A 13,203-nucleotide genomic window follows, 5' to 3' on the forward strand; every position below is an offset into this window, starting at 1 on the left:
AATAAAATAAATTACAGGACGACTAAATAATGCCAATTTTCATATTAATCATTACAGTATATGTTGCAATACATTTAACAATGAATAACGCAGTATATAATGCAATACGAAATCAAATAATGCAATACCAAATATAAAGCAAAGCAATATACATACATGTACCAGTACCCAACCCTAATAAATTTATTGTGTTCAAATATCAAATGTCTCTTATCAATCTCAATCTTAATTGATGTTTGACAACGTCTTGATTATTCCTCGTTTTCAATAGTTAAATATTGAACTATTCTCAAGAGAGAGCTTAGCGATGGCTATATATTTGAACACGATCGGATTTTTGCGGACAAATAATCAATGCACAAAAAATATCTTATGTAAGTAATATCACTATATAGCCAGAACGACTGAGAAGACAAGATGATTGACATATCGATAAACTGGGCCAAAATGATTGGGCTAAAACAGTACAATATGACGTAGAAACAGAATATATAGGCAAACACTGGCCATTTCATTGATTTAATAAACCATACATGTTATGATATATTTCTGACACATATAGATATGGATACCATTATTCATGAATATGCACGATGTACGACAATATTAATGTAAGAGGCCAATTTAATTTATTGATTTCAGAAACCGAATAGCGCTATATAAATTAGCTACAATGTAAAAGTGAAACAGCATTTCCACGAAAAAAAAATCTATTGAAAGATAAGATTTTTTAAAATTCCAAATATGAGGGTAGGGGATCCATGCATACTTTAAGTGCATGTGGTCGTCATGCTATCATTAATCACAGTATATTATCAAATGATCCAAATGCTGTAGGCATATTTGTGGTAAACTATAGGTACAGGAGATAAATTCCAAAGACAATCATTCGGCAAATATTTGTTCAATACCATTATTTTTGGAATGCTATTGTTATTGGTAGCAAATTAAAAAAAAAAGGGGCATTCATTTTTGGTCAAAAGCCGTCAGTCACAGTCCTGAAAGCTTAAATTGAATTCATTTTCATATGGTATGGGTTTTTTTTACGTCTCTTGTAAAATAATAATCAATATGGAAATAAAAAGCTAAAATGCGCTCTTGGGTAGTGTGTCTTGCTATACATAAAGTTGTAATTTAGCGATGTAAATGATCAAGTTTAAGATAGTCATAAAACGGCGAGTTGAAATATTTTGAATCCTATATCTGCCATGTTTATAGAATTAAAGTATGTAATTGATTTGCATCTTGAAATTCATACAACAAACAATGTATAAATGCAAGAAAATAACATTTAATTGAAATTTAAAAATTGCTTTTCTTCATTGTATCCATCTTCGCTAGCCAAGGGTTTACGATCTACTCCGCTCCTCTCAGGGAGTTGAATAGATCGTAAACCCGTAATTGGCTAGCGAAGATGCATTGTACAAAGGTGGAGATATATAACGCCCTAAACTCCCCTATCCTTTAATATCATGTATTGATGACAATCGTGAATATTTTACGTAAAATATATCCTTAAATATGACATGTATCGATCACAATCTCCGAATATTAATATCAAGTCCGAGATTCTTATCTCAGAATTGCATGCTAGTATACAAAATGATTGCTCAATATAGTAAGAACATATCTTAAAGGGGCATGGTCACGATTTTGGTCAAAAATTATTTTTCCGATTTTAATGTTTACAATGCTTCAGTAAGGCATTTTTAATAGACAACCAAAAATTGATTATCATTTGTTGAATTATAAGCAAGTTAGATCTTACAATTCTTTGCTATGTTAACAAAACTTTTGTTTACATTTTAAATGGTGAAGTGAAAATTCCAGTTTAAGACCTAAAATGAATGTGTTAAACGAAGGAAATGTTTATTTATGCTTAAAATACCGGTAAATAAGAGGATAGACAAATCAGCTTGAAAAAGATTTTTTTCTGGTATATTGAATTTATGTAAAAAACAAAAAAAAAAAAAAAAAAACAGGGCACGAGCCTTGTTTACATGACAAAGAATTGTGAGCCCTGAATCTTGCTTATAACTCTACGACTGACTCTCAAATTTCATTTGGTCATTAGAAAAGCGTTCCTAAAGCATTGTAAGTAATAAAACAGGAAAATAGAAGTTTTCTAAAATCGTGACCATGTCCCATCAAGAGCGTTTAGCGTGATACTTAACAGTATACAGTAAAGTCAGTCACAAATGTGCACCGTAACTTCTCTGTACTTTAAACTGAACTCTGCATGCAGTCGATAAATGTATGCATGTCACTAATATGCGATCATGCATCTCTTTCGTTTATTATATGTATTTTGCACGATTTAAAGCGATAAATATCTTAATTTCAGCATCAGTGTTCCAGACTTAACCAAATTCCAGTACTTTAAACGACGAACTTATTTAAACGAATTGTATATATACATCTATAGATCGTATATATTATAATACATCATATACTGACATCTCCTTCTCAGATACGTATAGCTACAGGTCTTGCCCTCAACTTCTGAACAAATGACATACTCTATAAAAATTTCAAAGAAGATGGGGGATAAGGCGTGTAAAATGCCCATACGCGGTCGGACAGGCTACTAAAAAATTGAAGTATCAACAAATCTGATGGGTTTTTTTTAAATCATTTAAAACAATATATATTTAACGAATCATTGATTTGTAACCTGTAGGTATGTTCAATACTTGGAATATGTTGACTCAAACAGGCGTATACGTATCAAAACCAGCAAATGTTGTCATTTTTTTAGAACTTCAAGGCATTTTTTTATAGAGTGGGTCTGTGCTCCAAATTTTCTCATAGTGTAATTAAGGTCTAATGAAAAACAAACCGATTTCAATCAACAAAAACGTGGAGAGATGACCCACTATACATTAAAAATATCATTTTGTATCCCAACAACTGAACGTATTGAAAAAATAATACAAGTCCGGTAATTCGTGACCTTAGTCACACATAATATTTAAAAAGCCGCCTTTGTTGTGTCTGAAATGGCTCAGTGGTTAGAGTACCTGGCATAAGCTAACCGTATATATCTAGGGTTTTTATGTTACGGGCTCGATACCACCAAAATTTCCGACAATATTTTTTTTTTCTTCTTTTTTGTTAAATATATTAAAAACTGACTATAGTTAGAAATTTTGCTTTTATAAAGTTGTATTATAATATATTTGAATAGATTTAATTGGGAAAAAATAAATTTAAAATTGTATTTCACCACTAAACCGAATGGGCATTTGCGCCATCTTATTCCCCCATCTTCTTACAGAACGTCCCGTGGAGCTTTTTTTTCTAGAGTTTATAGCGAGAAATGCTGAAACATCTTTAAAAACTGGAAAATGAATTTAGCTCTGCTCTCAATAAAAATACAGAAATCATATTGTCTTTCATTATATTATTTCTTTGACATGCATCTTCTTTGACATACATTTGAATATCAAATAAATTCCCTGAATGATTGTCATCATGCAATCGACTAGTACATTTTTTAAACAATATATGGGATGCTTCAAACAAAAAAATAACTTTTGAATTTGAGATGGCATTAGTGGATGGAATTTGAGAACATTTGATATAGATGCGAAATGGTACGTTTATATTTGATCCTAGCACAAATGATAAGACGAGCATATCATCAGAAAATGTTCTTTCTGTTTCAATTCTTCATAGTCCATTACTGGTCAAATCCAAAGAACCGTTCTATGACAGATATGGTCAAATCTGTCTAAGCAGCGACCTCTATCTGCAGAGATACATGTACCACCTGGTTGACCACTCTACATTGCCTCTCAGTAAAACCACTACCTTGCTACGTATTCTTGGACAGCCCGCTTTTGTAGATCAGATAATGGTAAGGGGGTGCAATCTGATCTAATTTTTAATCTTTAACCAGTGGCGATCGTGATGAAGCTCATAACATGTGGAGACCAAACACATTTCTTGACGGGTTCTTGATGTAGGTTAGGTTCGATACCTTCAGGTAAACCTCGTCTCCGGCATCAAGTTCCACATCGGCGCCAAGGAAGGACTGGTAGATCATGAAACGCTTGTTGGCTGACCTCTCATAGGGGCGGAAGGTCTCGATCAGGGCCTCCTCATCAGGCTTCAGAATGTTGGACTTGTAAAACCTCATGGTGATGGAATCTGGCATCCCTGGGGCCATGGCTTCGTTGCCATAGGACTGGTAGAGGTCCAGAAACCCGTACAGGTGGTAGAAACCCTTCACGGGGACCACCAAGCGACCATTGCGAAACTCCATGCCGTTCTGCATCAGGCAGTTGTTGCCATCTTTTTGCCAGTTTCTCAGGGAGCGTAGTGGATCTTGGTTATTGCTTGCTGTAAATAGGAGGAAGCTCAGAATTTATGCACGGCATTAAACCCTTTTTGATGTTTTATTCATTTTAATATCATCATTTACTACGACAGGTTCTTAATCTGTTTAAATATCATGTTAATAATTATGCATTTTTTTATATGTACCATCTGCTGTTTCGACTTTGGAGCCAGTGATGTGTGCTGTAGGCTTCAAGTTCCAACTGACATCCATGTATTTAGAGAGATCTTGCACTTGAGATTCTAACAATGAGAGAAAATGCTATTCATTGTATTATCAGTAATTTACTGGCTTAGAGCCAGATAAAGTATTGCATACATGTAGTGATAGAGATATTTATAGACATAACCTAAAGATTAAACACAACATACCTGGTTTTCTTTGCTTTTCAGCATAAAGTGTGTCATTAAATGTCTGCAACGAAAAGAAAGTATTAAAGCATCGTGCTCTGATTATCCCTTTTAAAAGTACTTCAAATTTGAATCAATACTTCTCATTAACAGTTATAACTGCAAGTTTGCATTGAATAATTTTTTTGCATCTTCTGCAACATAGACATATAAATGTACCTCAGTCAAAAATCTCTTGAGAGTAGGAACGTGGCATTCGCAGCATGTTTTCATCTCGTTGTCAGCGCAAGGTAGGCAGAGCTTTGCACACGTCTCTTCCTTCACGCCCGCCATGTTCCACAAGATCCCGAGCACGACAGCAAGGACGACTACGTCTGTTAAGAAGATCAGGATCGCCATAAAGCGAATGTTGGCAAACTCTGATAACTTCACCGCCATTTCTTAGACTTACGATGAGAGTATCGCAGGCCTAACCTATCCGTTTTGACAAAATAGAAAATACGACCGACGTCGTTGTGTCGATCGCGGAAGTTCATAGTGGTGATTTTAACTACGGAAGGCGTTTATATAGTAGCTCAGCGACCAATCAGGTTTGCTATATTTAAATGTTGAACGTCACTGTAATACACTACACCATATGAGATCAATGAATACTAACGGTTTTTACGCCGGACGGACAGAGTAATCGTTTTTTGGCATTCTTGGACACATCTATTTTAACAGGAATAACACACATATGTAATTGTTCAGGGTGGGTGTTACTTATAACGATTTCTGTAATTAAACTTTTTAAAGTCTTTAGTAGTATTCCATTAATAATGAAACGAAACCGCTTGAAATTATCTATGTTCAAAATTCAATAATCTTGCTCCTTTTTATCTAAACGATATTAAAACTCCTGTAATTAGAAATGTCACTTTCTACTATAATACTTGAAACTCCTCAAACTATTCTTTGCCTAGATGTAGATTAGAAGTTTTTAACAAGTCGTTTTTTCATGACACTATATTCGTAAGACCCAAGTGGAATAGTCTGAGGAATAATACCAGGGAAGCTACTTCTTTAAGTATTTTTAAGGAAAAAAAACCTACAGAGCGATTATACAAAGCCTCCTAAGTACTTCTCTTTTGGTAAAAGATTTTTAAATATCATTCATGAATACGAAATCAAGGCATAATTGTATTTCTCAATTATAATCTTTATCGATGTAATATAATAGCCAACCCAATGAGTTCATCACTTGTTCTTCGTTTGTAAAAAAAATATTCATTATTAAGACAATCATTTATATATAATATTTTATCGTTGAACTTTTTGTATATAATTAATGTACATTTGATACTTTGGGGAGACAAAACTTTATCTTATGATGAAAAAGTAAAAATAAGAAGTTCATAAAGTGTGGAAGATTTATCTAATTTTTGAATGTATTTGCATAACTTTATTATCCATTCTAATTCAAATTCTATCTAGATTTGCACAGTGTTACAGCATTCAAAACTAGTGATTTATCTTTATATCATTAAGTGTTCTATAACTGTTATAAATGTTAACTGGCATTGTATGGCATTGTAATATATTATGTACAATAAGGAGAGGACTCTCTAAGTTTTTGGAACTTGTGTCTAATTCTTTTGGCATCATTAATTAATAAAATATGTTCAACTCATTAATTAGTATTTCAGGGACGTCGATATCCTGGTTATATCTACAGTGTATTTTGTAATTTAAAATTTCGCTCACTTTCACGGTAACTGTATACAAGCCGCGCGCGCGCGCGCGCGCGTGTGTGTGTGTGTGTGGGGGGGGGGGGGGGGTTGAGGTCAATTACATTCTCAAGTAATTAATTAAATTACATAAAACCTTCAATTAAATAACCATTACAATGGTTTTCAAATGTAATTAAGTAAAATTACTAATTAATTAAATTACAAAATACATTTGAGAAAAATTTGTCATGAAAATATACTAATGATTTTATTAGCTATTACACCTGTTTACAGTTGTGTGCATTAACTGTTCAGTATTTATGTCCCCTAACCTAGCTACACCTATCATGTATATAAGTCTTCTGGACACTGCAACTGAACAATTCTACTTTATGGACACTTTGGAAAAATACAGGTGAATTTGGAATACTGGAAGTGTGAGAGACAATGGATAGTGTAGTGGACAGCTTTCTTATTCATACATTAATGTGTAATTGAAATTTATTGAAAAGTAATTTGAATTACATGCTTTTTCAAAGTAAATAAAGTAATTGATTAATTTACAATTACATGCAATGCTAGAGAAAACCGATCTGATAAATCCCGCGTTGATTACAGCTAGTCTTATAAATAAAGAAAAACTAATAAACAAATTGAAAGAATTCCAAATAGATATGATCCAAAACAATTTCATTTCAAAACTTTATTTATATTCCAGAATATTTTTCCCGAATCTCCCTCTTCCTTTTTTTCTACATCTTCTTCTAGCCCCCCCCCCCCCCCTCCCCCAAGGTGATGTTTTTGGTCGGGGCGTGATCAAATCCAATAAAGCCCGAGAGCTTTATGATAGAGTAGACTTGATCACGCCCCGACCGAATTCGAAAATATCACATCATAATATTAAAAAAATGATTCCTTATTACTTATATTCATATAATTTTCAGCAGCTGTACGATTGAAATTAGAATTTTAAGTGTGCAAACCCCGCTTGCGCCCCAACATTTGAATTTATTGGACTGTGTAGTTCAAAATCAATTCGTAGTGTTACATGTATCACAGACAAAGACACTAGAAAATGTAAATATAACATTAAAAGAACACATAAGTACTTTAAGAATCATAAATAGTTATTATAAACCACGATAAAATGCACGACCATATGTAGCTCCCGGTATGGTAAAACATTCGGATGGACGACCTGGGAGCTACAGTGCTTCCCATTGTAAAAAAAAACTGCAATTTACGGCGCACAAAAAATTGCGCTAGTTTTGGACCGAATAATCTCATTTCCAAACATATTCTGTAGAAATAATTGATTCCAAAACATTCCTCGAACAATTTACTACAGATATCGTCACTTCACTTGCCTCTGATATTCTTTTAAACACCATCAGCAGCCCTGTAAAAGTGAAGTGCTGCAGTTTGTTTACATGTAAAAATGGCGACTCTCGATCTCGACGTGAATTATATACTTTATTTTCAGAGGTCGGTTAGCATGTTTCAAAGAAAGTCTTAGGCAAATAAAGTAACAATATCAGTAGTAAATTGTCTGAAGAATAAATATATACGCCCTGCTGGGATTCGAACTCGCGACAGACTGGCTATTACCTATAATGGATGAATTTCCGTCAAATGGTACATTGTATCGCAACATGACAAGAATCTTCCATCCAATCTGAATCATTTGTAAAATCTGATAAACAGGAGGCCAAGGGGCCTCATCGCTCGCCCGAGCAAAAATAGCCAACGAAAGCTTTATAACGTCTTTTGAAATGTGGTGATAATGAACAGTGTTCAAAATCAAGTTCCAAATCGAACCAAACCAAAATTCAAGTATCAAATACAAAATATATAGACAACTTAGCATAGAATATGTTTTGATTTTTACGGATTTTCAAAGCTTTTTTCATCATATTCTTAAGTTAAATTTTGAGCTCCTTTTGTTGTTTAAGTTTTTGAGACAAATTTTGTTTTAAGTTGTTAGAATATTAGAATAAGATTTTGAAAGATTTTTCTCTATTTAAATGTAAAATTAAACCATACCCCATTGGATCATGATTTGAACAAACGTAAATATACACTACCTAAGAAGGCTTCGACAGATGTTATAGCTTTCTGGCTAATTGGTTTTTGAGAAGATTTTCAACAGTATTTCTATATATATTCCTATATAAAATTTTGCTTCATATTGTGGCCCCATTGAACACCTGGGGATCATGATTTAAGATAACCTGAATCAACACTACATGAGGATGCTTCCACCTTAGGTAACGCTTTTCTGGCAAAATGGATTTTAAGAAGATTTGAAATTAAAACCTTTTCTATAAATTTTTCCATATAGAAATTCGATCCCCCATTGTGATCCCTACCTACTCCCCAGGTAATCCAAAGCAAATAATAATTATCATAATGAAGTCGATGTCACAGGAAAGGCCAAGGTCAAAAGATTTTGACACATCTCAGCAGCTATTCCCAGATTATACCTTTGAATGTAGATAGATTTTTAAAAAAAATGATCAGTATATTTAGACAAAAGACAAAAACATAATAAGAAAGATGAAAACTAAAACACTGGAAAAATTTTCCTAATGTTTAGATTTTTTTACTTTGTATTTTAAATCAAGTATATGATGCAGTAGATAGAATGTTCTATCGTTAAAACGACAGATGTCCTACGGACCCGGTTTAACGATAGAATTCGTCCCATATACTCGCTTCATAGCAAATAAAAAAATTATATCGCGCTGTATCTCGCCTAAATTTTTATATGATTGGTCTCAAATACCTACAATGTTGCTCTTTTATAATCCCAAATTACCACATTAACTGTTTTTTCAACGAAAACACTGCCACTTTTAACATCACGTTTGAAAATTTGCTGTTTATGGTCGCCATGTTAATGATAAAATCCGAGACATTCCGAATGCGATTTCCGACAAAATGGCAGCCAAATTCAAACGTGTATTTTAACAAAATGCCTTGGTACGACTCATTACATGGATATGTTGTGGACTAAACTACTTGTGCATGTTTAAAAAGGTTTGTAATATATGAAAATGTGTTTTTCCCATGCAGATTATTTTTAATAGACTTAAAATCGGCGCGAAGCTGATCCGCTTCGTGGCTGCTACATTGCAAGTATATGGGACGAATTCTTACTGTGACCTGAGCGTAGCCTGGTCACAGTAAGATTATTCTTTCTAATGATGCAGTAGCTCAACACAAACTGGTACTGACACATTGCTTACTAAGCAATGCACAAACAACTTTACTTTCTTTGGACTCTCGATTGTCAAAAACAGGGACCTTTCAGTTGAATGAATTTCAGTATTTAAAATGAAAGCATATAATAAACTTGGATATTACATTACCTAAATCTACCTAATATGATTTTGCAGAAACCAACCGAAATCATGTTCATAACACAACACTAGAGGTCCAAAATATAGAGAAGTTTAATCATCATTTTCTAAATATCCCTAATATATCATTTTTATATGTCGCCAATTTTCCCAATATGAACGACTTCAACACATGTTCTGGGAACGATACCAAAAGATTATTCATTTACAAAGTAATTTTTTTTAAACAGAAGTATCTTGAAAGGAAAAACAATATCCTTTACGAAACTCTGACGTTAAGTGTGCAACACTAGCAGAAGGACAGAAACTCGAGAAACTTTATTTACCACAATCCCAGTCACAGCCTTTTCTGAAAAGAGACTCAAAGGAGTTCCTTACATTGAATATCCACATTTTTTTTGCTATACAGTGGTTTAAAAATGAAGTGAGCTCAGCCAGTGTCACATTTAAGGTTATCGTGGACAAAATCCTATCAGGCCTTCCAAAGTTTGTGCGTCAAATGCATGACATTTGATTACCGCCCTTTATGATGAGGTTTACTTCACAACTGTACAGGATGTGTACCTTCGCTTACGCCAGCACACCACGACTTCACTACTAGTATATTTTTCCTTTACTTCAGATGATGGTAGTTTAAATCCTTCTCCGTGCGCATAAAGCCGGTGCTTATCTCCGGTTTCCATGGTGCTAAGCGGATGAGAGTCATTGACCCCCCCCCCCCCCCCCCTCCATTCATTTCAATATGCACGCCGGATTTTAAGCCTTTGGTGACTTGTCTCAGCCGAGACGCGATACATGTTTTATTGATGAATCTGTATTTCACCTGAAAAAGAACGCTTTGTGATAAAATTCTTATAGATATTACAAATGTTTACCATATTTTTTGTTTCTAAAAATAATTTGTTAGGCACATGCCATTGGGTTCTGCTAGTGGATTATTATTAGAACTAAGGTTGGGAATTGTTACATTGATGTGCGTTAATTCTAGACAAAAAATAATGCTGGATATATAGAAGAAGAAGAAGAAGAAGAAGAAGAAGAAGAAGAAGAAATTTTAAATACATTTTTGTAACTCCCGTTATAAGCGTATTATACGTTTGCTATTTCCACCACAGGCTAGCTATCATTCATGTAAATGGTCACGCAAACGTTATTCCTTCTGAGGGTTATCCGATTTAAATCCCGAAACCCTCTCCTGACAGAAGATGAAGGTTTACATGCATATAAATATGGCATCCAGAATACAATTCATCCTCGCTATATTGTACTTGCTATAACCGTATTATTCAAAATTTGCAATTAAGATATGGGACCATGGATATTAGTTAGTATTTAGTAAATGATGTGTTTACATTTCATCTATATTCATGACCATATTCATGCACCATTTTACGCCGGGCTAGAAATATGCCAATGGTCTTGCTACTTACAGAAACTACAAATTCACTTCTTTTTTTTTCTAGCTGGTATTTTGATGTATACTTTCCTTTTCTTTGTTCTTCGCGTTGTGAACATCTATACTACTATATTAAAATAATAGACTCGAATTTTTGGGCTTTAAATCGGAAGAGTACTGTCTTTTGTTATATATATTCTAAACATCGTTGGTACTTGAAAATTACCAATTTGTTTTTATTTTTTCTCAGTCAAGCTTCGCTGATTAATAATCAACGAATATTTCTCAAAAAATTCCGGAAAGCATCTGAATTTTTTGGAAAACAAATGCATGTAAATTTTCATTGGAAATTTTTTTTCTGTTCATCAAAGATAATACGGGAGATAACTCTAACACAGCGCATTTGCTATAAATAATCCTGAGAGTTTCGAATGTCAACATGATGTGTAAAAAACGTTGTTGAAAAAATGTTGAATTCTGCAATTATTACTGCAGAAAAATTACCTACCAAATTTTCTTTTCAAAGATAACGAAATTCCTAATCCGTGTGTGTGTGTGTGGGGGGGGGGGGGGGGGGGGGGGGGGGGGGGGGCTATAGTATGCCTTTGACTCCAACTTCTCAATCTTTCAAACGTACATTAGCCCCCAATCTTTCAAACGTACATTAGCCCCCCCCCCCCCCCCCCCCCCCCCCCGGTTCCGACGCCTATGATTTTAGAATTAAACTTTTCGAAAAAAGGTATTTAAAGCTTGAAAATGGTTTGTTATGAACAATTTGACTGTTATTTTCAATGCAACTTTATTAATTTTGTCCAAAATTGTTTTGGAGCGATTCTGCAATTATCTGCTACATTACGGGTATATGGGAGGCATTTTAACTGTGGTGAAGGCCTTTCCCCAGACAGTTACATTATTCCAACTCAGCAGAGTGTAGTTAAAATAATCGCATTATTGTAGGCTTAAAGCTTGGTTATGCAAATGTCAACAATATACGGTGTGTCGATTATCTATTTCGTAAATGTCCGATATCATATGCTATGTCAACCCGTGCACGCACGGGTCAAAATCTAGTCTGTATTTAAATACAATGTACATGTATAGTTTTTTTAGTGGTTCTCTTATAAACCTATATTTGTATTATATTCAATAATGTACACACTATTGGGTTGTTTGAAAGTTGTAAGTAGTTTTTGTTCCATAAATGTCAGCTAGAGTTTGTATTTTATATAAGAGAAATTCAATTTCATGATATAAATAATTCAATGTCCTCATTGTGTCCAATTATTAGTGCAGTTTTGTGCCCCTTTTGTAAAGGTCTGAGCATAAAAGGTGGAGGGATAGTAACAAAGTGTACATATACATACGCGCAGACATTTTCTGCGAAACAATACTTACAATAAAACAAACTTTTTTCAACGGAAATGCTCCTTCATCACTTCCGGAAGATGACGTTAATATGACTTTAATAATGTGTTGCTTGCATTGCCGTATGCGCAAAAATGTATGTCCACAGCGGCCTCAGAGATTTCACATATATTGTGAATAAACTTATCTCTCTTGTTTGTTTTTCTGGAATGACAAAACGGAACCCCAGCGCTATGACCTACTCAATAATTCCACTAAAATTAAAGTACTTTAGGAAATATAAGAGGGAATGGTTTTATGAAAATGTTTTATACATGTGCATTATGATTGTGTCTAAAATGCATATGTTTTGCAAAAAAAAAAAATAATTAAATCATGTGTTTTTTTACTCGTTGGTTAAAAAAAATATATACTATGAGTAATTCATTATAACACGCACATCCACCAACGTTATTTATTTTAAAATCATCTATGAAATACACATGATATACATGTAATCTCGATACAAATATTCAACTTATCAACATAAAAATATCTCATTTAGGCAAGATTAATTAAGAAAAGACTTCTAAGAATGGAAAAAATAACTAACACATTCTAAATACAGGAGAAACAACTCGCGTACAACAGTTACTTGTCATACCTTTGAATTCGATAGCTATGAATATCCGAGTATTTG

At 33.8% G+C, this 13,203-nt stretch overlaps 1 protein-coding gene across 1 annotated transcript; it reads right to left on the minus strand.

The window, feature by feature from the left end:
* Positions 1-3,563: 3,563 nt before the first annotated feature.
* Positions 3,564-5,216, minus strand: LOC128180602 (tumor necrosis factor ligand superfamily member 10-like). Its single transcript, XM_052848730.1, has 4 exons — positions 4,912-5,216; positions 4,714-4,756; positions 4,489-4,584; positions 3,564-4,344 (listed from the first exon to the last, which is right to left on the minus strand). Exons 1-4 carry the CDS (start codon positions 5,128-5,130, stop codon positions 3,920-3,922), a joined length of 783 nt encoding a protein of 260 aa, XP_052704690.1. The 5' UTR covers positions 5,131-5,216; the 3' UTR covers positions 3,564-3,919.
* Between the last annotated feature and the right edge of the window lie 7,987 nt (positions 5,217-13,203).

The sequence above is a fragment of the Crassostrea angulata genome, chromosome 4 (assembly GCF_025612915.1).
Source record: "Crassostrea angulata isolate pt1a10 chromosome 4, ASM2561291v2, whole genome shotgun sequence".
NCBI lineage: Eukaryota > Metazoa > Mollusca > Bivalvia > Ostreida > Ostreidae > Magallana > Magallana angulata.

Coding starts and splice junctions, on each gene's coding strand:
- LOC128180602 (XM_052848730.1), bottom strand. CDS start 5,130: ATGGCGGTGAAGTTATCAGAGTTTGCCAACATTCGCTTTATGGCGATC. Junction 4,757..4,911: donor TCAAGAGATTTTTGACTGAG/GTACATTTATAT, acceptor TTTTCGTTGCAG/ACATTTAATGACACACTTTA. Junction 4,585..4,713: donor TGAAAAGCAAAGAAAACCAG/GTATGTTGTGTT, acceptor TCTCATTGTTAG/AATCTCAAGTGCAAGATCTC.